This window comes from Mus caroli, unplaced genomic scaffold, assembly GCF_978045245.1.
Source record: "Mus caroli unplaced genomic scaffold, Mus_caroli_1 scaffold_11, whole genome shotgun sequence".
NCBI classification, from domain to species: domain Eukaryota; kingdom Metazoa; phylum Chordata; class Mammalia; order Rodentia; family Muridae; genus Mus; species Mus caroli.
This window is the reverse complement of record NW_028227266.1, coordinates 42,847,066-42,870,649: the sequence shown is the minus strand read 5'-3', so window position 1 is coordinate 42,870,649 and position 23,584 is coordinate 42,847,066. Positions and strand designations below refer to the sequence as shown.

The 23,584-nt window shown below is 44.8% G+C and overlaps 2 protein-coding genes across 2 annotated transcripts; one reads left to right on the top strand and one right to left on the bottom strand.

Moving 5' to 3' along the window:
- Window positions 1-2,224: 2,224 nt before the first annotated feature.
- Cd3d (CD3 delta subunit of T-cell receptor complex) lies at window positions 2,225-6,851 on the bottom strand. The gene is made up of 5 exons (XM_021173099.2): window positions 6,741-6,851; window positions 3,478-3,696; window positions 2,925-3,056; window positions 2,543-2,586; window positions 2,225-2,372 (listed from the first exon to the last, which is right to left on the bottom strand). Exons 1-5 carry the CDS (start codon window positions 6,793-6,795, stop codon window positions 2,301-2,303), a joined length of 522 nt encoding a protein of 173 aa, XP_021028758.1. The 5' UTR covers window positions 6,796-6,851; the 3' UTR covers window positions 2,225-2,300.
- Window positions 6,852-8,275: 1,424 nt separating this feature from the next.
- Window positions 8,276-19,423, top strand: Cd3g (CD3 gamma subunit of T-cell receptor complex). The gene is made up of 7 exons (XM_021172988.2): window positions 8,276-8,419; window positions 13,686-13,709; window positions 14,549-14,776; window positions 15,302-15,433; window positions 17,613-17,656; window positions 18,120-18,202; window positions 19,086-19,423. Exons 1-6 carry the CDS (start codon window positions 8,365-8,367, stop codon window positions 18,183-18,185), a joined length of 549 nt encoding a protein of 182 aa, XP_021028647.1. The 5' UTR covers window positions 8,276-8,364; the 3' UTR covers window positions 18,186-18,202; window positions 19,086-19,423.
- The last annotated feature ends 4,161 nt before the right edge of the window (window positions 19,424-23,584 follow it).

The following is a 23,584-nucleotide window of genomic DNA, read 5'->3' as shown; positions in this document are numbered from 1 at the left end:
CTTTTTGCCTAGGTAAATTTTACACAACCCTACATATAAAGGTATACAAATCAACTATTTACCAATGATAAATCATTACATTTCTATTTTAAACAATCTTGGGGACCAGCAGGATGGCTCAGCTTATGAAGATGTACACTGCCAATTCTGAAGATAGAGTCCCCCAAAACCCACATGGTGGAAGGAAAGAATCAACTCCTGCAAGCTGTCCTCTGACCTCCACATGTGTGTGTGGCACCTGCAAATATTTTTTTTAATTACAAAAATTAAAACAACTATTTGGTGTGGGTGTGTGTGTATGTGTGTATGTGTATCTCTGTGTGTGTATCTCTGTGTGTGTATGTGTGTGTGTATCTTTGTGTGTGTGTGTATCTATGTGTGTGTGTGTGTGTGTGTGTATGTATGTATGTATGTATGTTACCATTTATTACAGGTAAAAGATGAGGGGCTGGAGACCTGGGTCAGTGATTAACAGCACTTACTGCTCTTACACAGGAACTGAGTTTGGTTCCCAGCACCCTCTTCAAGAAATTCACAATCACCTATAACTCCAGCTCTGGAGCAATCTGACATCTTCTCCTGGCCTCTGATGGCATTGCATTCACATGCACAAACACACACACATACATAATTTAAAATAAAGATAAATCTTTATGTTTAGCATGGAAGATGAATATGCTTATTTACTTCTGAATAAAGAACTAAGTCTTGGCTAAATATTTTATTCAAAGGGCATATAGCATCATCAGTGTTTTTAAGAGTTGATTGATATTTTTGGCTTTTAGGGCTGAAAATATACTCGGTTGGTAGAGTGCTTGCCTAGTATACATGAGGTTTGATCCACACCATTGCACAAGCCAGGAATGGTGGTACGTGCTTGTAATCCTAACACTGTGAAAGTAACAACTCTCAGTCATTCTTAGCTACATGATATGTTTGAGGCTACCTGGGCTACACAAAACTCAATCTCCAATTTTTTTTATTTTATTATTGTCAATTCTGAGAACACTAATCTATATAAATATGTACTACAAAATAGCAATGTTTAGGGTCATTTCAAAATGACCCATTTGTTGGAACTTCTGTCCTGATCTCAAGCAAAAATCCATTTAATGTTTCTCTTTGAAACTCAACCAACAGCTCAAAGCAATTTGAAAATCAAGCATTCTAACACAGCACCAGGGTGTACTAATTTGATACTTACATGCCGAGGGAGGATGGGAAAATATTAGAAGTCTTTGTTTCCATACGAAACCACTGTGTTTCCACACCAACAGGAAACTGTACAATAAGAACAGTGCAGTTCATAGCACAGCACACAAGCCTCAAGCCTGAGCCGAGGCGGTTCTGAGCTGCCTCAGGCGGTTCTGAGCTGCCTCAGGCGGTTCTGAGCTGCCTCAGGCGGTTCTGAGCTGCCTCAGGCGGTTCTGAGCTGCCTCAGGCGGTTCTGAGCTGCCTCAGGCGGTTCTGAGCTGCCTCAGGCGGTTCTGAGCTGCTGCTGTGTGGTCTGGCCGTGGACAAGCACCTAGAGCAAGCACTGTTGGAGACTAAAGCTGAATGAATTCCCACCGTGCGAGTCAGGCAACACTGCCAGAAACACCTGGAATTCATCATGTTCATTATTTTTAATTAATTTGAGGATGAGCGCAGGCAAGATGGCTCAGTGGGTAAGGGTGCTTGCCACACAAGCCTCATGACCTTAGTACAACCCCCAGAACCCAAGAAGAGAGAAGAAAATCCTTGACAGCTCTGTCTCTGTCTGTCTGTCTCTCTGTCTCTCTCTGTCTCTCTGTCTCTCTCTCTCTCTGTCTCTCTCTCTCTCTCTCTCTCTCTCTCTCTCTCTCACACACACACACACACACACACCCTCTGAGCCCCAATATTCTTCTCTGCCACCCCCATTCATGATGTCATGGAAACTTCTTTGTGGCTCAGCTTCTAAACACCACAGCCTGCTTTGGGCTGTGGTAAGGCAGCAAAACCCCGGAAGTTGTTATGATAGGGACTGGAACCAACAGACAATGAAGCAGAGTGGCTGGGCTGACCCTGCCCACAGGAAACCCACAGGGTTAGAAATGCCAAGGGGCCAGGATGGGAAGCTGTCCCGCGTACTGCCTGTCTGGGTCTGAGGAGAGGAAGCCTGAAGTGAGGGGCCACAGGTGGGCAGAACTCAGCCAAGTTAGGACAACTCTCAATCCATGCTTTGGAAAACACAGGCGCCTGCTGACTGAAGGACACGTCTTTATTGGTTGATCACAGGGGAAGGCGCCGTTGCTATGGCATTCTGAGAAACCTCCATCTCAAGATCTCTTGTTTCGGGGCCAGTTCCCTCCAAGACGGCTGTACTGGGCATCTTCACGATCTCGAAGAGGCTGAGATGAGAGGCAAGATACCAAGTCACATCTGAACTGTTCTCCAGACATCCTCCTCCCTCCATCGCCCCCACCCCTAAGGACTACCCCCGCACATCTCACAACCCTTACAGTCAGGTCTCTTAGTCCTCACTCCCTCTCCTGTTCTTGCCTCCTCCCTCAGGGCTTACCTGATACAGCTGCTCATTCTTCAGCAGTGCTTGAACCTCAGCAGCTAGAAGCAAGGACAGAGAGTCATTGGGAGCTAGGAAAGGTGAGACATTGAGACCTAGGAACACTGCAGGGGTGGGTAGGTTCAAAAGTCAGTCACATCCTCTCTCACCCTCGGAAGTCTGCGTGAGCATCACAGGCATACCTGTTCTTTCAGCACCCTATAGTGAGTCCCTAAGACATTATCAGAGAAACTTCCAGATGATGTCAGCCCTACCACCATCCCACATCTTTCAGCCAGTTTATGAGTTCACACACACACACACACACACACACACACACACACACACACACGGGGGGGTGGGAGAGGGAGAGAAAGAGAGAGTCCTTCTGCTAACTAACCCCCAGAAGGCCTTCCGGTCTCATGTCCTGCAAAGCAGTAGACTCCCAAAGCCAGGAGCAGAGTTGCGATGAGGTCAATGATGATGACACCAGCCATGGTGCCTGAGTCTAGCTCCACACAGTTCTGGCACACTGGTGGGGAGAGGAAGAAGAGAGTGTTTAAGGTCACGGAACCATCTCTGGTCCTAGAAAGACCCTAGGCTCCTCCCGTTCCAAGACACACTTTAGTGAGACTGTAAAGATCTTGCTACTTCCATCTCCACCCTTATCCCAAGGAACTGCTGAAGAGAGACATGACACACTTCAGCTTTGTGGGGTTTTAACCAAAGAGTAGACTAAGTCCCTCCCCGGACTAGCAGTAACAAGCCAGGCCCTGCTGTTCTGCCTCACTTAGTTAAACTCTCCCCCAGTTCTGAAGCACTCCCCGACACATCTGGTTCACACCACCACGAGTGCCCTTTGTAAACTGGTTCAGCCCAGTCTGCTTTTAGCCAGAATGTTTTCACATGCACAGGGCCAGGGATTTCACCCCAGTGGGTCCAGGAGCACATACTTCGGTAATGGACTTGCACAGTAGACACCTCCTTCGCCAGCTGCTCTGTCCCATTACACAGATACATCCCTCGTGGGTCCAGAATGCCTTTGCCCAAGTTGAGTGTTTTATTCTTTGCAAACCATCCTTCCACTGTTCCATCTAGATGCATGACGCTGGTATTGCAGCTCACAAATACTTTGTCCTCATATTCTGTCACTGGTATCTTGAAGGGGCTCCCTGAGGTGGAAGACACTGTAGTCAGAGGCAGCTCTCTGGAGCGTAGGCAGCTCATTGCTCTGCATACTTACAGACCATTTGTGTAGTAAGGGACATGATGCCTAGTGAAAGGGACAGGAGCAACCAGAGAGAGATTTCAGGAAGTTCTCCAGGGACTCGAGGTTCATGAGAGATGTGGGGATATAGTCCAAACAGAAAACAGACTGTCCACAGTAGCTTTGTCAGCCTAGAGTCACCTAAGAAGAGAGTCTCTAATTGAGAGATCACCTACATTAGATAGGCCTTGCAGACATGTCTATAAGGGATTGTTTTAATTGCCTTAGTTGATGCAGGAGGAGCCCAGACCACTGTGGATGGCATCAATCCCTGGCAGGGGATCTGGGCTGGACAAGAAAGTTAACAGTGTAAGAATGAGACAGGAAGGGAGCCAGAAAGAGCGGTCTTCTGCAGTTGCTGCTTTGTGCTGCTGGTTGAGTTTCTGCCCTGACTTCCCTGAACCATAGGCTGACCTGAAACTATAACCAAATAAATCCTCTCTTCCCTTAAGTTCCTTCTGATCAAAGTGTTTTATTACAACCACAGAATTCAAACTAGGACATAGATCCTGAAGGATCTGGGGGCAAACGCAAAAACTATGAAGCTGTGTTGATCCAAGAACCTTCCAGAAATTAACTTTAGACCACCAGGTAGACTGCTGGGGTCCCCAAGAGACCTGAGAAGGCAGAGGATATTCTTAGCCTGGAGACTGTGCCTCTTATACTAGAGGCTCCTAATTCCTCTTCCTGGCCAATAACTCTCTCACTGTAACTTCTTGTCCTCGTCTCTGTTGTCTCTGTCCCGGTATCTGCCAGAGTAATGAGATGCTCACTATAAAAGAGTTTTCCAGAGCCAAATACCCCTGTGGCAGAGAGGAGTTGTAATGAATTACCAGCCCAGTGATCCAGATTTCCCAGAGTAAATCCTATGTAAGAAGATTCATTGGGAACATAGCCCAATGGTAGAGACATATGAAATGCCCTAGATTTGATCTCCAGCTCTGCATATATATATACATACATACACACACATATATATGCATGTATGTATATGTACATATGTGTGTATATATGTGTGTGTGTGTATATATATATATGTGTGTGTGTGTATATATATGTGTGTGTGTGTGTGTGTGTGTGTGTGTGTGTGTGTGTGTGTGTGTGTATACACAGTGACTTGGATCTGGAATCTCATAACTTGGAAGGCTGAGACAGGAGAAGGCCTGAGATAGCCAAACCAACCTAGGCTACGTAATGAGTTCCAAGACAACCTGGGCTATGGTGTGAGTGAGATTCCCATCTCAAAAAAAAAAAAAGTAGTTTGGTAATTCTGTCAGAGCAGAGGCATCTGGGACACAGATACTGTCACCACAAATAGCCTGAGGAGTTCCTTTAATCTTTGAGGAAACTTAACTCAAGTAAAACCCGATCTCCTCAAACAGAAAACTTTAACTTTATCTTAATATATTTATATTATATTAATACCAGGATATTTTAAAGCCCATTTTAAGCATGAGTGTTAAGAAAGACACTCCAGGATGGCTTCCCAGAGGGAGATGCACCATCTCCTTTACAACAGCCGCATACACCGCTTGGGTGGGTCTTGAAGTTCGTGTCCCCAGAGTTGCTAAGAAACCTAAATGAGTTCACAGAATAGTATGGGCATCAAACAGAATTACAATGGATGGAACAAATGTTTAGAGTTGGGGATGCCAGATGCAGGAGCTCTTCACAGTAAACAAAGAAAGTAGTCGTATTTATGAGGCTCTTAGAGAATGTTCTAGAGAGGAATGAGGCCCTGCCCAAGGTCATACACAGTCCAGCCTTACTTAAGCCTGGCTTAAATAGCAACATAGTAAAATACCCATATCAGAAAAGAGCAGCGTGTAGACAACTTATGCAGCGAACATTAATTGTGCTGAAATTCTCAAACCTTAGCTAGTGAGAGGCTGCAACTAGTTTCTGGGTTGAGCAGTTCCTGTCCCTCCTGCGCCCCTATAATTTTTACTGTCTTTGCCATGCTTGCTTAAGGAGAAAAGGCCACCAATATGTATCAAATCTGCTCCTGAGGCTCCAAGTACATCAAGTCTGGTGGGAGAGGTGGAAGGCTGTGGGCACAGTGAGCCTTCCTAGCCCAGAGGGCACTGCCATGCCTCATGTCTACAGCCAGCCTTCCCTGGAGTCTGTGTGTCTCTGAGCTTCATTACTTAGTCACTGATCTGAACATAAGAGCACCCTCCAGAAAACTCCAAAATGGCTGCCCCTGCCTCTGAAGCAGGAACATATATGAGCATGCTGGAGAAGAGAGGTGTATATAATTCTTCTCCTCTTAAAGTCCCGCCTCCTTTGGAGTTACGTCCAGTAGAAATCTCCGGTGACCAGGACAGCTCTTAGAGTAACCATTTGACCCAGTTTTCCTGGAACCGCTGAGCTCTGAGATGTGAGCTTCTCAGGGTTATTTTGGAGTTTGTTTGGTTTGGGTTTTTGCACTCCTTGAGTCCTACCCCTGTGTTATCTACCCAGCCTGCTTTTCTGTTTTAAAAGCAAACAAACTGAGAAGGAGTTGGCACTTAGGACTTACAGACTTTAATATAACATACCCTCTGCCTGTCCTTCCCATTCAGCTAAAGCTAACTTTTCTCTTAAAGATCACTTCTAAATTCTGAGCCGTGGCTCCGAGTGGTCATATGACCAAGAATCCTACTCCAAGAGGCCATTTGCCTTAGACGATGCAATGGGTATAACTTCTTTACTAGTTTTAGGCCTAGGGACACATGATATGGAACCATTTCCTACAAATGTCTGGTCCAAGGAGTTTGGGGACACCATCACGACCAATGTGAGTCTTGACTAGAGCAGATCAAAGCCGAATGCTTGTTTCCTATGCCCTAGCCTTGCCCTTCTATCCTCCCCAGCCTGGTAAACGAGATGCACTATCCAGTGGACTTCTCCCAGTGACAATGCCCCTCGAGGGTCCATCCTCCACACAGCTGAAGATGCCTCCCTTACCTTGGGGGAGAACAGTAGCCAGTATCAGACTAGCCAGAATCCCGCCGTGTTCCATCTTCCAGAGGGAATCATGCAACAAATAGAGGCAAGCCACAGGACGATCAGCCAGGGTTAGCACTATCCTCCGCCAACAGACTCATGGGTATTCAGAAAAAGGAAGAGTGGGGGAGGAACTAGAAGAAATCTGCCTCTCTACCTTCTGCCTTTGATGGTGTAAGACTGTCAAAGCAACAGTGGGCTAGGTGTGGGGTAAGACACAAACAGGTGCAAACTGCTCTTTCTGGAGCAAAGAGTTTGGGATGATTGACACAAAGCGGAGACTATGAGGAAAGTTTGTTCAGAATTCTAGCAAGTGTAAGGGAATTTAGAATAGCCTTTCCTGGTAACAAAAAACAAATAGCAATAGTCACTGGTAACAAATAAAGAAGATTTTGGGCTTCCTATGAACAATACAACTACATTTACTCACAAACAAGGAAGTGCCACCTCTTTAGATCCACTGAGAGAAGCTATTACACAAGCCACATTAGCAGATCCTCTTGTTTCTGATCAGTCTCAGGACCCTTCACAGGACACTCTGGGACACCACATCAAGCTGCTTCTAGCCAGTGGGAAGATGGACTTGAGAAGCCCTCAGCCAGACATCTGAATCCTAGGTCCAGCACATAGTGTACCCATGCATGGAGTGTCTCAGAGCTTGTCTCCCTCAGCATCACTCTAAGGATTGGGGGAGGAGTGTTTGCATGGTGCCACCCACATCAAGCCATCTCAGTATGAGAGTCTTCTTAACAATACAATCAATCCACTCATTTGTAGAATCGATCCTCCCCAGGAGACAATAGACTTTTCTACCATGTGCTGTGGGGATCTGACTTTCTACACTGCTATAGTCAGAAGGTCATCTGTCTGGGGACAAAATTATCCTTTGTGCCTGGTATCACATAGGAATTCTGTGAATTTCTGTTATGCAATGACTGGCTAAAGGAGACAATAGCCTGAGACCCTGGAACTAGCCCAGGGCCATGCACCAAGAAATAAGCTAGTTGTCCTGTTGGGATGTTCTCTTCTAGGTGGGTACCACTTAGATGTTCTCAAAAGAACAGTGTCAAAAATCTCTTAAGGAAGGTCTACTCTAAGATGCTTTTCCATTCAGAACTCCAGTCTCATACATGTAAAAGCCCTGCCTAAACCCATGAGTTCTGCGATCAAGTGACAAACAAGTCCAGACCTAGCAAGAAGAACAGGCAGGGACATTCATCACCGTCATCAAGAAAAAGGCTCAGCGGAGTCTTCAACCTATTGCGCATAGAGGTTCTAGGGGTAAAGGGGTTTCCAAGTGGGAATCTAGAACCTCACCCCCTGCCACCTGCTATCCTGCAAGCCTTAACAACAACAAAAGAGAAAACAAGAGATAAGTCAGGGTGTCAGCACCCCTGCCGGGGCCCCTGCTGCCCACACTCTACAGGAGAGGGTGGAGACACCTGGTATTGCCTCTACTCAGAGTCCCAGCTCAATGCATGCTGGGTGGAGCCAGGCCAGCTGCTACACAGACTGTCTGGGTGGCTGGGTGTCTGGGTGGCTAAGGGACTCTCAATACTTCTACTGGAGAAGCAAAGAGACTGACATGGAGCAGAGGAGGGGTCTGGTTGGCCTCTTCCTGGTGATCTCTCTTCTTCAAGGTAAGAGTTTACTCGAGTCTCTGACCACATTGGGAAGGCTCATGAGAAGAAGCCATGAGCAGGGAGGCAGGGTTATTGGAATCCTTATCAACCTTGAGCTATCATCTTAGAATTAAAAGAAGGAGAGTCAAAAGTGAAGCCTCCACCAGCTCTGTGCTGGGAAGAACCACAGGTCCAGAGAGCTAAACTGGCTGGAGAGAGGATTTCATTGCCGCCATCTTAGGCTTGAAAGCAGCTAAAAAGAGCTGGTGCAGCTGGAGTAACGGCTCAGGCAAGAGTTTGCTATGCAAGAGTTCAGTCGCCAGAACCTACTGCAAATGAGGGTGTGTGGCAAATTTTTATCGTCTCAGTGGTAGGACGGCAGAGGCTGATGATGGCTTCCTGGGCTTTCTTGTAGGCCTGCCAGCCTCAAGAAATCACCACATTCAAGTCATTTGGACACCATGCTCACACACACACACACACACACACACACACACGCGCGCATACACACACACACAGCCCAGATAAGGAAATTGGGAGAAAAGGGTGTTGTATACAGTGGACCTATGGGACATTTGTCTCCAAAGCTGCTTAGCTGCTCAACAAGCCGGGTGAGATCCAGATATCTGAGACTCCAGGGTAAAAAGATGAACAAAGACCTTCTGTTCTCAAGAGTCCGGAGTCTGGAGAGGTCAGTTTCAATGCTGACACACTGGGTACAGATGCAGCATAGGAAGGCCTGTTTGACATAGTCAACAGGAAGGAGGAGAACTAGGCTGACACCTGGGTACCCTGGGAGAAGCCAAAGTCAAGAAAATTCTTCTGTGCATTAGTTTGTCTGTTTCGAGTTTGAGTATGAAGGTGTGTGTGTATGCCATGGTGCGTATGTGGAGGACAGAGGACAATCTGAAGAAACTGGTTCTCTCCTTGGCCCATCATCAAACTCAGGTCACAAGGCTTGGCAGCAAGCACATTTACCTACAGAGTCATCACAGTGTTCTTCCCTCCCCTCCTTCCTAACAGGCTCTGACTGTGTAGCCCAGGTTGGCCTCCAACTCATGGGCAATCCATTTGCCTGATCCTCCAAGTACTGGTGTTATAGGCATAAGCCACTGCACCCAACTAAAGGCAAATTCTTGAAACTACAAAACTATTTTGTGATGCATTGGGAACAAGGAGCTGAGAAGGACTGAGAGTGTGAATGAGAATGAAACTGATAATGTTTGCTGGGTATACAAGCATCTAAACTCAGTACTCTGGAGATGGAAGCAGAAAGATCAGGAGTTCCAGAGCAACCTGGGCTGTATACCAAATTCTAGCAGCCTAGATTATATGAAACCCTGCCTCAAAACAACAACAACAACAAAAAAAAACAGGATATAAAATGTTGAATATAATCCACTAAGATAAGAATATATTTAAATTTTACATTTGTGGAACATGCTAAGCTGAAGCCCACGGGTGATTAGGACAGTTTCGGTGGCGTGGTGTGAGTGGATGCCAGACATGGGGAAAATAAACATGAAGGGTGAGTGGGAAGCATTGAGGGAGAGGCAGAAGAGATGGGGTAAGAGAGAACTAGAGTATAAGAATTTTAAAAATGGGTGAACATGTTCTTTAGCTAAAGGAGACAGCGATACATAGAACAAAGATCTGATCTGGAGTAGATGCTGGAAAGAGAGCTAGGGGCAGAGTCAAGAGATGAAGGCAACATCACCTTAACATAACAGAAAACAGAGTCAGGGGCTCTCACCATGGACAAGCTTGTAACCAGACAGGAAATGGAAGGATGGGGCCACAACAGCACCTCTACTCTCAAAACAGGGAGGGGAGAGGCAGGAGCCTCAGAAACTACACGGGTGACAGTCAGATGGGAGACTTGAACAAGATGGCAAGAGTGGGGAAGTCTCTGAGAGAAAATGGAGAAAGCTAGACAGCACAGGCTAGAGGGCAATACTGAAAGCCAGTGGGAGGCATCTGAAAACAGCACCAGGTTTGAGCAACAGAAAAGCCGAGCCTGGAGTAAGTTGTGAGCACTTGAACACGACTGCCCTCCGAGCTCAAGCCCCACGCCAGGCAATGGGATATTTGACCACCTGGGCTCTTGGGTCTCGAGAGACCACACTCAGATATCCAAACAGCAACAATGTTGCCACTGCTGCTTCTTTTCCTATTGACTCTAAGGAGAACAAAGTGTCTCCTGTTCTTTTTACACGACAGCCAGGTGATTAGAGATAAGGGCCAGTAAAAGTAATTTGTTTTGGGAACAGAAAGATGGCTCAGCATTTAAGAGCACCAGCTGCTTTTGCAGAAGACCCAGGTTCAAGTCCTAGCACCCACAAGGTGACTCACAATTGTATGTAACTCCATTTGCAGGAGATTGGGATGCTCTCTTCTGGCTTTCAGGTACCGGGCATGCACACAATACATATATACACGTGCAAGCTCTCATACATAAAATAATTTGTTTTGGTCTTGGTTTTTTTCGAGGGTTTCTTTGTGTAGCCCTGGCCATTCTGGAACTAGCTCTTAGACCAGGCTGACCTCAAACTCACAGAGATCATCCCAGGTGCTGGGATTAAAGACATACATTCCCACCGCCAGGCTCATGTAAAATAAATCTTTAAAATAATAATAATGATTTAACTGTTAGCTGTGACCATTTACCCATTCACTTCTGTAACCATTCTTCTGGCAAATTAAGCTCTTCCCAGGTTCTAGGCACTGGACTGCTGTCATCGGTGAACAGCATCAACCTGCAGACATTCTAAACTAATACTTCCAACTACTTCTATCAGACTGGGACTAATGACTAGCTCCCCCATCACTAACAGCTAGCCACACCACTTCCCCATCCTCTTCCAAATCTGTGTCTTTTTTTTTTTTGAAGATTTTGTAGCTTTATTTATTTTTTTTTAATTTTTAATATTTTTATTACGTATTTTCCTCAATTACATTTCCAATGCTATCCCAAAAGTCCCCCATAACCCCCCCACACTTCCCTACCCACCCATTCCCATTCTTTTGGCCCTGGCATTCCCCTGTATTGGGGCATATAAAGTTTGCAAGTCCAATGGGCCTCTCTTTCCAGTGATGGCCTACTAGGCCATCTTTCGATACATATGCAGCTAGAGACAAGAGCTCCGGGGTACTGGTTAGTTCATCATGTTGTTCCCCCTATAGGGTTACATATCCCTTTAACTCCAAATCTGTGTCTTTAATTAGATATTTTTTTTTTCAAGACAGGGTTTCTCTGTATAGCCCTGGCTGTCCTGGAACTCTCTTTGTAGATGAGGCTGGCCTTAAATGCAGAAATCTGCCTGCCTCTGCCTCCCAAGTGATGGGATTAAAAGTGTGCGCCACCACTTCCTGGCGTTAATTAGATCTTTTTTTCCCCTACCCAAACTGCCTTTCCCTATCTGGCAAGTTTTTATTTGTTCTTCAAAGATAGCCAAATGTCATTTTCTCTACTAAGCTATTTTCGTGGGCAGAGTCAATTATTTCTCTTCTCCTCTCCTCCCTCCTCCCCGCTCCTTCTCTCTCTCTCTCTCTCTCTCTCTATATATATATATATATATATATATATATATATATATATATATCTGTCCTCCCTCCCTCTTATTTCTTGTATCCTGGCTATCCTGAAACTCAATATGTAGACCAAGCTGACCATGAACTTTCAGAGGTCTGCATACCTTTCTTCCCAAGTGTTGGGGCCAAAGGTGTGTGCCACCATGACCAGCCTCTCTTTCATATTTATGAGTTTTATTAAATTTGTAAGACAGCCATCTCAAGACCTCCTCCATAGACAGTTTACCTCCTGATGATCTAGCCTTAGTTATATCTTACGACCTGTAGTAAGGCCCATACAACTATCACCATAGCAAAAAGGCACATCACTACATTCCATATGAGGAGGGGTAGCCATATTGGAATTGCTTCTGTAATGTTCCCACACTCAGATGGCCCAACATCAGTTGCATACCTTGCTACCCAAAGCAACAGCCATGAAACTGTTCCTCCCAAGCCCTAGGAGTCTATTATGCCCATGTTTAAGCACCAATGTGTTATGCTAACTTTTCCTGGAGAAGTGAGAGCATCTATTCACTTCAAGTAGGCCACTGATACAGATCGAAATAATAATTCCACCGAAGTCCAGCCTAGTGAATCAATGAATTTAGTTGTCTTATTTACAGAAAAGGGGTGAGGGGTTAGTTGCAGGAATGTGGGTAGTCTCAAACAGCTGTATCACTGCCAAGTCTCACCCTATTACAGATGACAAATTTATAAAGGCTGCATTGTGGAGTCTTCTATTATCTTTCATATGCATTTGTGTGAGCACCAGGGTTAATAGCAGCTTCAAAAATCCAAATCCTCCAGGTGGTTCTCAACCTGTGGGTTGTAAGCCCTTTGGAGGTCAAACAACCCTTTCAAAGGGGTCACTTATCAAATATCCTGAATTTTATGGTTCAGGGTCACCACAACATAAAGAGCTGTATTAAAGGATCACAGCATTAGGAAGATTGAGAACCACTGATCTCGATAACTTGACTAGCCCCATTCCAAACCATCTCCTTAGCATAAAGTCCGGGTAGCCAAGAGTCTACTATGAACAGCAAAGCTACATTCATCCCAAAGGGCTAGAGACTCCTACCCAAAGGGCTAGGGAGATGCTAAGTGTTTAAGGCACATACTGCTCTCGCAGAGGACCAGAGTTTAGTTCCTTTGCAAAGGAGGTGGTGTAGACCAGCATCTACACCAGGAAACTCCAGCTCCAGGGGCTCTTATGCCTCTGGCATCACAAGCAGCTGAACTCTCATGCACACGTGGACTTGTTCTGATGTCTATGCACAGATACACACAACTAAAAACAAGATAAATCTTAAGAAAGAGAGGAAGGAAGGAACAAAGGAAGGGAGGGAGGAAGAGAGGGAGGGAAGGAAAGAGGGAGAGAGGGAAGGAGGAAGAAAGAAAGGAAGGAAGGAGGAAAGGAAGGAAGAAAGGTAGGAAGAAAGGAAGGAAGGAAGGAAGGAAGGAAGGAAGGAAGGAAGGATGGATGGAAAGAAGGAAGGAAGGAAGGCCCACCCAGAAAGGTAGGACAAAGATCATAGTCATGTTTACTTCAGTTTGGTAGTTTGGACTCCATCCAGGAGAGAAACACAGACACAGCCATTGCCTTGACCATCATCTCTCTCCATCTTGACCTCACGTGATCATGAAAATACCTTGGCCCATCAGAACCAGTCCATGCCCGGCTGATCCTTTCTCTTTCTCTGTTTTCCAGGCACTGTAGCCCAGACAAATAAAGGTAAGAGAGATGGTTTCTTTCTATTCTCAAATTCTGAGTAATGCCACAGAAGTATGGCATCCCACAACGGTGGTCTCAGGGACAGAGGAGCTGGCCCTTAGGTGTCAGGAGCACTTCCTACTCTTCTAGAGGACCTAAGTTCAGTTTCTAGCACCCACATAGGATGGCTCACAACTGTCTGTTACTCCAACTCTAGAATATCCAGCACCTTCTTCTGTCCTCTGTGAGCACCTGTACATATGTTACACACACACACACATTCATTTTTGTAAAAAAAAAAAAAAAAAAAAAAAGCAATAGTCTCATGATTTAGAAAGGGAACAATTTTGAAAAGATGAGGTAGTAAGAGGTGAAGAGCTGACATTTCCATTATCAACCAAATCAATGTCCTACTAGGACCCATTCAGGGCAGCTTTCCTAGACCTAAGCAATGCATTATCTGGTTCTTGCAGTAGAAACAGGACCCTAGGAATGAGGCATGTCTCAAAATATGACTGAACCTGCAGCATTAACATCATCCAGGAACACATTCATAACAGATCTCACTCCCCAGGATTACTAAATAAGACCTGAAATTCTAACATGATTTGTGATTTGCGTGCACAATAAAAGCTGGAGAAGCCAACAGTGATGGCGCATAATCCCATCACTTTAATCCCAGCAGTGGGAGGCAGTGGCAGGAGGATCTCTGTGAGTTCAAGGCCAGCCTGGTCTACAAAGTGAGTTCCAGGACAGCAGAGCTATACAGAGAAACCCTGTCTTTAAAAGGGGGGAAGGGGGGAACAGTGTCCTGACGATTACAAAGACCCGTAACGGAGCCATGACTTTTCCCTTTTCAGCAAAGAATTTGGTACAAGTGGATGGCAGCCGAGAAGACGGTTCTGTACTTCTGACTTGTGGCTTGACTGGCAAGACTATCAAGTGGCTTAAAGACGGGAGCATAATAAGTCCTCTAAATGCAACTAAAAACACATGGAATCTGGGCAACAATGCCAAAGACCCTCGAGGCACGTATCAGTGTCAAGGAGCAAAAGAGACGTCAAACGCCCTGCAAGTGTATTACAGAAGTATGTAACCTCTTCACTGTGTCTGTCGGGAATCCAGCCGTACTTACTGTTCTGGTGGGCTTACCATCCAGGATGAGGTGGGAATTGGTGCTAAGCAGTTTGTGGGAAGAGTAGCTAGACCTCTTCATCTGGGGCTACTGTGGTTTAACTCAACATGTCTACAGCTTCTTGAGGAATCACGTCCCTGTACAACCTGCTTAACCTTTGGGTGCACCTCATGGATAAGAGCAGTTCAGTAGATAAATCAGTTAGGAGGAGGGGATCCGGGGTTGATGGGAAGCATAGAGGAGAGCAGGGTTATAGAAAGTGAAGACCAGGTCTCCCTTCTTCACCTAGTTCCTGAATGTAGGACTGTTTAGACTTCCTGGGACTTCCCAAAGATGAGAATGGGAGGGAGGGGCCTGCTGCCCAGAAGAGAAGCATTAGTGCTGGGGGACGGGGGACGGGGGTGGGGGGAGAAAAACATGCAAGAATACCTTCCATCCTGAAAGAGGTTTGTCCCTGCCTGTGCCTCGTTCCCCACAGTGTGTGAGAACTGCATTGAGCTAAACATAGGCACCATATCCGGCTTTATCTTCGCTGAGATCATCAGCATCTTCTTCCTTGCTCTTGGTGTATATCTCATTGCTGGACAGGATGGAGTTCGCCAGTCAAGAGGTAAAAGAATCGAGATGTGGTGGTACTTGCAAGGCAATAGAGCAATACCCTGTCTTAAAATGAAATTTGTAAAGGGCTAGGGCCTGGAGATATAATTCAGTTAGTAAAGTCCTTTCCCAGTTTGCAAAATGCCTAAGGTTCAGCGCCTCAAAACCACATAAACTAGATGTGGCAGCATATGCCCACAGTCTCAAACCTCACAACAAGAGAGCTGGAGAATCAGAAATTCAAGGTTATCTTCAGCTACATACAGAGTTTGAGGCCAGCCTGTCTGAAGAAGCAGAGGCAGGAGCTGGAGCTGCGACTTTGCTAGAAGAACACCTGCTTAGCTTGCCCGAGCTCTGGATTCAGACCTTAGCATTGAATAAATCTGGGCATGGTGTCACAACCCTGGAATCCCAGGATTTGAGAGGTAGAGACTGGAAGATTCAAAGCTCAAGGTCATACAAGAGTTCAAGCAGTGAGTTCAAAGTCAGTCTAGGCTACATGAGAACCTGTCTCAATAAACAAACAAACAGAGAAACAAATATGCTAAGGATATAGCTCAGTGTTACATGGCATATGTGTGAAGCCCTGAGATCACGTCTATGTACTGGAAAATACATGAAGTAAAAGAATGTCCTTTGCTAAGAGATAGGACCAACTAAAACCTTTGCCTTCCTTCTTATCAAAATAGAGCCAGTGGGGAGACTGAGTTGGTGTATATTGCTAATGTGAATAATCTCTGTGTGTCTGTGGGACAGGAAGGAAAGACATTTCTTATTGTCCCAGCATATTTGCCTGGCCTAAGATATGGCCTCTTTTTCTTTTTCTTTTCCTTTCCTTTCCTTTTCCCTTTTTCTTTTCCTTTTCTGTTGCCGCTGTTATTTTATTGAGACAGGATCTCATAAGATAGGCCTGGCTGGAACACATTGTATAGCTCAGGCTGATCTGTGGTGTTCCTTCCAAGGACTGAGATTACAGGCATGAGTTACCATGGTCTTCCTCTCTGTCTATCTGTATCTGTATGTATATATGTATATGTGTGTGTATATATATACACACACACACATGTTTTAATGCTATGTTGAAGACAGGCATCATGGAACACACCTTTTATCCCAGCACTCCAGAGGTAGGGGCAGGGAAATCTCTGAGAGTTTAAGGCCAGTGTTGTCTAAATATCAAGTTCCAGCCCATATCAGTGTTACATAGTGAAACCCTGTCTCAAAAAACCAAACTTCACAAAAAAAAAAAAAAAAAAAAAAGAATACCAGCCAGGCATGGTGACACACTCCTTTAATCCCAGCACTCAGAAGGCAGGGGCAGGCGAATTTCTGAGTTGGAGGCCAGCCTGATCTACAAATTGAGTTCCAGGACAGCCAGGGCTATACAGAGAAACCCTGTCTCGAAAAACCAAACAAACAAACAAAAAAACTTCTTTATTGAAGGCAGTCCACAATCCTAACACTCAGGCTCACATCTGCAATCCTAGCACCTGGGAAACTGAGACAGGAGGATTACTTTAATTTTGAGGCTAACCTGGTCTACAGAGAGAGCTCCAGGTCAACCAGAGCTACATTGTGGGGTCCTGTCCCCCAAAGAATAAAGAAGAAAGTAAAACATTCTTTAAAAAGAGAGGGAGAGTTTCATGTAGCTGAAGATGATCTCAAGCTTCCAGTTCATGTGCTATAACACCTGGTATATATGCAGTGTTGGGCATCAAACTCATGACCTCACACACGATAAACACTCAACCAACTGATTTATACCCCCAGTCCCTTAGGAAGAAGCCTTTTTATTGAAGTAAAACCTACATATAGAAAAGTGAACCAGAAGAACACAGCTAAAAAAATTAACAAAGCAAACATATTCATGGATCTGACACTCAGTTTAAGATCCAGAATACTCCCAACACCATAGATGGCCCACGGATGGTCACTTCCAGCCACCACCTGTCCCCAAGAAGAAGCACTGTCCTGACTTCTGACCACAGAGATGTTTTGCTTGGTTCTTGTTTTGCAGAAGTGGACTTTTGCAATACATATTCTTGTGTGTAGTTTCTTTTGACTTTTGGAAGTGGTCCGTATTCTTGTGCTCAGAGGATCCTTATACTACTTAGAATTCTATTTTGTGAATAATTCAATTTATTATCATTCTGTCTTTGAATATATATTTTGTCTGCTTTTTTTTTGTGCAGCTTCAGACAAGCAGACTCTGTTGCAAAATGAACAGCTGTACCAGGTAAAGACTCGGGGTGAGAAAAAGAGTGCTGTAGTCAGGTGATTTGAGGTGGACCTTTGGGATTGGAGGCAAGTTATTTGGAGAGCTGCTGTAGTGAGAAAGAACTACTTAAGGCATGCCGAACAATGCAATGGCTGCTGTGTGGGATTGCCTGGGAGAGAGGAAGACTAAGAGACAGGAATGAGGATCTCCAGGGGGGAAAAGCTGAGGACACACTGACTGAGAGAGCCACTCGAAGAAACGCCATGTGGTCTCCCTCTCCTCGTTCTTTTTTTGGCTCCTGGGGCTGTGAAGCAGCCATTCTAAGGTTTTCTTCATAAAAATATTCAGTGACTATATTCATTATATATAATAATATATAGAATAATAATATTATAGAATGATATTCAATATATAATAATAATACACAATGACATTAATTAATGACAGAACAATAAGTTGATGCTGCTACTGTCCTCTTTAGCCCCTCAAGGACCGGGAATATGACCAGTACAGCCATCTCCAAGGAAATCAACTGAGGAAGAAGTGAACTCAGCAGGACTCAGGGTACGTGCAATCCTCACCGCTGACCCTGGGCAGTGCCCCTGCAGGCTCTGCACCGCTGATCCCCTGCAGGCTCCACATGCTTCCTAGCTGCTGCCAAACCTCTTCTTCCAATAGGGATGAGAAGGGCCAGGGAGTTGACTGTGGTGTCTCTTTTTTAAAGACACTGGTACCAGGACTGACTGCCTTGACCTAAGAATGCACGGGTGCTGTGTGCATCTGTGAGTCATCTGAGAGCCGGGCCTCAAGCCCACAAATGCTGAACATTGTTCTTGACTTCATTAAGTTCTCTCAAACATTCATAGATTTTCTTTGTGATGAAGGACTGCCCTGCCCATTATAGCAACGTCCTTGGCCATTATCTACCTGATGGCACTGGTACTCACTCCCCATCCCCCCAGTGTGATAAACAAATGTGTTAGACACTACCTAGTGTCTAAGACAAAATGGCCATTAAGAACCAAAGACTGAAATGTAGGTGTGGTGGAACACACCTTTAATTACAGTCCTCTGAAAGCAGAGTTCTGTGAGTTCCTGGCTAGCTTCAGTAAAAAGTTCCAGACTCTCCCCACACCCACCCACATCCACCCACATCCACCCACACCCACCCACACCCACCCACACCCACCCACACCCACCCACACCCACCCACAACCACCCACAACCACCCACACCCACCCACACCCACCCACACCCACCCACACCCAAAAAAAGGGACAGAAGGAGAGGGAAAGAGAAAACTAAAACTAAAAACCTTTATTAACTTTTTAAGCAACCGATCAGAATTTCTTATTCTGTCAGTTCATCCCAAGTTTCAGTCAGGAAGACAGAATTGAAAACGTTAATGGGCTTTTTGGCCATTTGCAAATTTTCTTTCTCATTCTAGGTGTCCCCCCTTCTATCCAGCACCCAGAATCAAAGCAATGCATTTTGGAGAGAGCCCAGTAGAGAGATTTTTCAACCCTACAGGTTGACTGCAAGCAGAGAGGAAGAGCTGTCAAAGAAATTTTGGTCTTTTTTTTTTTTTTCCAAAATAAAATAAAAGCTTGGGGGAGCCAGTGGTGTGACTCAGAAGTCGAGCACTTGTCAACCTTGCTTGGGGCTCTAGGTGAGCTTCTCAGCACCCCCCTCCCTGCCCCCCAAAAACTGTGAAGGAAAACAAGCACAGCGTGGTGTTTGCAGAGTGCCCCCTACTGGGAAAATTGTAAATGACAAAATTAAAAGATCAAGTATAACCTACCTCTCTGTCCAAAGAGACATGTCTTTCTTTAATGTTTGCTGGGTTCTTACACAGGTCATAATTCAGTGGGCCAGTACGGCAGTGAGGTGGCACATCAGGAAAAAGTATCTGCCACACAAATGTGACAACCTGAGCCCAATCCCCTGAGAAGCAGAAAAAGAGAACCCACTCCACCACATTGTTCTCTTACCTCCACATACACTTGAAGAATATGCACACCCCATACATACGCATCACACACACACTATAATAATAACAATAAGTAAAAGCATAACAATGGTAATAATAACAACAACAAACAACTACTACTACTCAGTGAGTCACATATGCAGTGAAAGGTCTCCTTCCACCTGAGTGTCCAGCCACAGAGTAGCCTTCCCCACAGGCAAGTGAGTTTCCTACATATGCTCTTAGGTGTATCCTAAGCACATAAGAAAAGTTCTCAAGTACACTTTATTCTCCCTTCCCCTATGTCTCACACTATGATATAACACTATATATCTTGAACTTTCTCCTAATCCAACCTGAAGATTATGAAGGATAAAGTAGACAAGACCAATTACTGGCTAAGGATTGATTGATTGATGATTGGTTGATTGATTGATTGATTGATTGATTGATTGATTGTAGCGTTTTACTTAAAGCACAGTTTGTGCTGCCTGTTTGCCAGGCATGACTTCACTTGCTACCTGGAACAAAATGATGTGGAGACGTAGCTGAAACAACAAATCGTGTGTGGAGAACTCCCTTTGGAGGGCTGGAGCGAAAGCTCAGTGCTTAAGAGTGCTGGCTGCTCTTCCAAGAGACCTGGGTTCAATCCCCAGCACCTGCAAAAGTAACTTTTATTCATGTGATGTGATTGTTGTCTCTAAGCCTTACTGCCTCTGTCTGCTATCCTAGGCCTAGTCCTGGAAGCTTCCAGCCTCTGTACAACATTATCTAGGCCTAGAATGTTTTCAGCCTCTGAGACTTACCCCTGAAAAAGCTCACCCTTTCTTCTTTCTGAACTCTGGTGGGCTGGTTTAACTCAGCTGTTCTGGCTCAAACCCCTCTCCTAACTGACTGATTCAATCTTCTCCCTCCCTCTTTCCCTCTCTCTCCTCTCTTCCCCCTCTCCTCTTCCCCCTTTTCCCACTTCCCTCTCTCCCCCTTTCCCTCCCCTACTTTCTGTCCTCCCATCCCTCCTCTCCCACCTCTACCACTGTCCCTCTCTACCATCATCCCTCCTCTATCCAGTCTTCCCCCTCTCTCCTCTCTTCTCTCTCTTCGGTTGTTCTTCTTGGCCTCAAACTATCTTTGGCAATATGTTCTAATCTTCTAGTTCCTTCTTATTCTCTGTCTCCTTCTGCCTTCACCTGTGTCTAGCTTGTTCTCTCTTCAACCTGTCTCTGTAAAACTCTCCCAGTAAAACTGGCTCTTTCTCTTCTCTCTGCACTGCCCCTTAAGTAGTTCTCCTTTCCTCTCTCTATGCCTGAGAGTTGGACATATCCTATTCTGTTAAATCTTTCTCTGATTCATCACTTTGTCTTCTACTTAATTAGACATCGCTTTCAAACATGGCTGCTTTCTTCTACAAACTAACTTAATTTTCATTGTTTGGGATTAAAGGTGTGTACAAAGGGCATGTCTGTATTGCAGCCAGAGGCATTAAAGGTGTATGCTAAGGGCTGAGCCACACCACAACTAGAAACAGAGTTTTTTCAGTAAATAACACAATCTCAGGGTTCACAGTGTGATCAAGTATCTTGTATAAACACCCATAGGACAGCTCCCAACTGTCTGTAACTCTAGTCCTATGGGATCTGACACCCTCACACAGATATAATTGTAGATTAAACACCAGTGCACATAAAATAAGAATAAATAAACATTTTTAAAATATTTAAGAAAAAACCCTTCTTTTGTATGCAACCACACTATAAATTACTTAACCAGTCGTGTGTTGCTGATCCTTTACCTTGCCTCTTATCTTTCTCTCTTAAAACAAGGCTGAAAAGATTGATATTGTTAAGACCTAGGTAAAATATTAAGTCCTAGATGGAATGTTAAGGCCTAGGTAAAAATCTTTTTTTTTTTAATTGCAAAGCTTCTGCAAGGCAAAAGACACCGTCAATAAGACAAAAAGGCCACCAACAGATTGGGAAAGGATCTTTACCTATCCTAAATCAGATAGGGGACTAATATCCAATATATATAAAGAACTCAAGAAGGTGGACTCAAGAAAATCAAATAACCCCATTAAAAAATGGAGCTCAGAGCTAAACAAAGAATTCTCACCTGAGGAATACCGAATGGCTGAGAAGCACCTGAAAAAAATGTTCAGCATCCTTAATCATCAGAGAAATGCAAATCAAAACAACCCTGAGATTTCATCTCACACCAGTCAGAATGGCTAAGATCAAAATTTCAGGTGACAGCAGATGCTGGCGAGGATGTGGAGAAAGAGGAACACTCCTCCATTGTTGGTGGGATTGCAAGCTTGTACAACCACTCTGGAAATCAGTCTGGCAGTTCCTCAGAAAATTGGACATAGTACTACCGGAGGATCCCGCAATACCTCTCCTGGGCATATATCCAGAGGATGTCCCAACCGGTAAGAAGGACACATGCTCCACTATGTTCATAGCAGCCTTATTTATAATAGCCAGAAGCTGGAAAGAACCCAGATGCCCCTCAACAGAGGAATGGATACAAAAAAATGTGGTACATTTACACAATGGAGTACTACTCAGCTATTAAAAGGAATGACTTTATGAAATTCCTAGGCAAATGGTTGGACCGCATCATCCTGAGTGAGGTAACACAATCACAAAAGAACTCAAATGATATGTACTCACTGATAAGTGGATATTAGCCCAGAAACTTAGTATACCCGAGATATAAGATACAATTTGCAAAACACATGAAACTGAAGAAGAACGAAGACCAAAGTGTGAACACTTTGCTCATTCTTAGAATTGGAAACAATCACCCACGGAAGGAATTACAGAGACAAACTTTGGAGTTGAGACAAAAGGATGGACCATCTAGAGACTGCCATATCCAGGGATCCATCCCATAATTAGCCTCCAAACGATGACACCATTGAATACACTAGCAAGCGTTTGCTGAAAGGACCCTGATATAGCTGTCTCTTGTGAGACTAGGCTGGGGCCTAGCAAACACTGAAGTGGATGCTCACAGTCAGCTATTGGATGGATCACAGGGCCCCCAGTGGAGGAGCTAGAGAAAGTATCCAAGGAGCTAAAGAGATCTGCAACCCTGTAGGTGCAACAACATTATGAACTAACCAGTATCCTGGAGCTCTTGACTCTAGCTGCATATGTATCAAAAGATGGCCTAGTCGGCCATCACTGGAAAGAGAGGCCCATTGGACATGCAAACTTTATATGCCCCAGTACAGGGGAATGCCAGGGCCAAAAAGTGGGAATTGGTGGGTAGGGGAGTCAGGGGGAGGGTATGGGGGACTTTTGGGATAGCATTGGAAATGTAATTGAGGAAAATACGTAATAAAAAAATATTTTAAAAAAAGATTTATTTATTGATTATATGTAAGTACACCGTAGCTGTCTTCAGACACTCCAGAAGAGGGAGTCAGATCTCATTACAGATGGTTGTGAGCCACCATGTGGTTGCTGGGATTTGAACTCCAGACCTTCAGAAGAGCAGTCAGGTGCTCTTACCCACTGAGCCATCTCATCAGCCAGGTAAAAAAATCTTAAAGCCTAGCTAATTGTTACCTGGCTAGCATGCCATTTTGTGCTGTTGCTAATATTATAAGGAAACTTTCTCATATGCTGTCTTGGCTGTTGCGAGGAAACTTTCTAATGGCCAAGTTGGTTACATACTCTGTTGTGATTTTGTGCCCTTGGGAACAAACCACAATGGCAGTCAGTAGAACTGCTTTGTATGGTTAGCCACAAGAAGCTTAGACCCAAACCAACCACCCAGCAGAACTGCTTGCACCTTTATAGTATTTGTCTTTATAAGCTGCCCCTGGGATGGACCCAACATAAAAGAGAAACCTGCAATTATTTGGAATAAGGCTTCCATTTTGACTAGGGGTGGAGTAAAGTTTAAGTTCTCAAGACCTCCCTGGGAACTGACGTCCTACTTGGCAGAACAGACACATATGTGGGTAACTG

Coding starts and splice junctions, on each gene's coding strand:
- Cd3d (XM_021173099.2), bottom strand. CDS start 6,795: ATGGAACACGGCGGGATTCTGGCTAGTCTGATACTGGCTACTGTTCTC. Junction 2,587..2,924: donor GACCGGAAGGCCTTCTGGGG/GTTAGTTAGCAG, acceptor CCTTGCTTCTAG/CTGCTGAGGTTCAAGCACTG. Junction 2,373..2,542: donor AGAATGAGCAGCTGTATCAG/GTAAGCCCTGAG, acceptor CTCTCATCTCAG/CCTCTTCGAGATCGTGAAGA.
- Cd3g (XM_021172988.2), top strand. CDS start 8,365: ATGGAGCAGAGGAGGGGTCTGGTTGGCCTCTTCCTGGTGATCTCTCTT. Junction 8,420..13,685: donor GGTGATCTCTCTTCTTCAAG/GTAAGAGTTTAC, acceptor TCTGTTTTCCAG/GCACTGTAGCCCAGACAAAT. Junction 14,777..15,301: donor CCTGCAAGTGTATTACAGAA/GTATGTAACCTC, acceptor CGTTCCCCACAG/TGTGTGAGAACTGCATTGAG.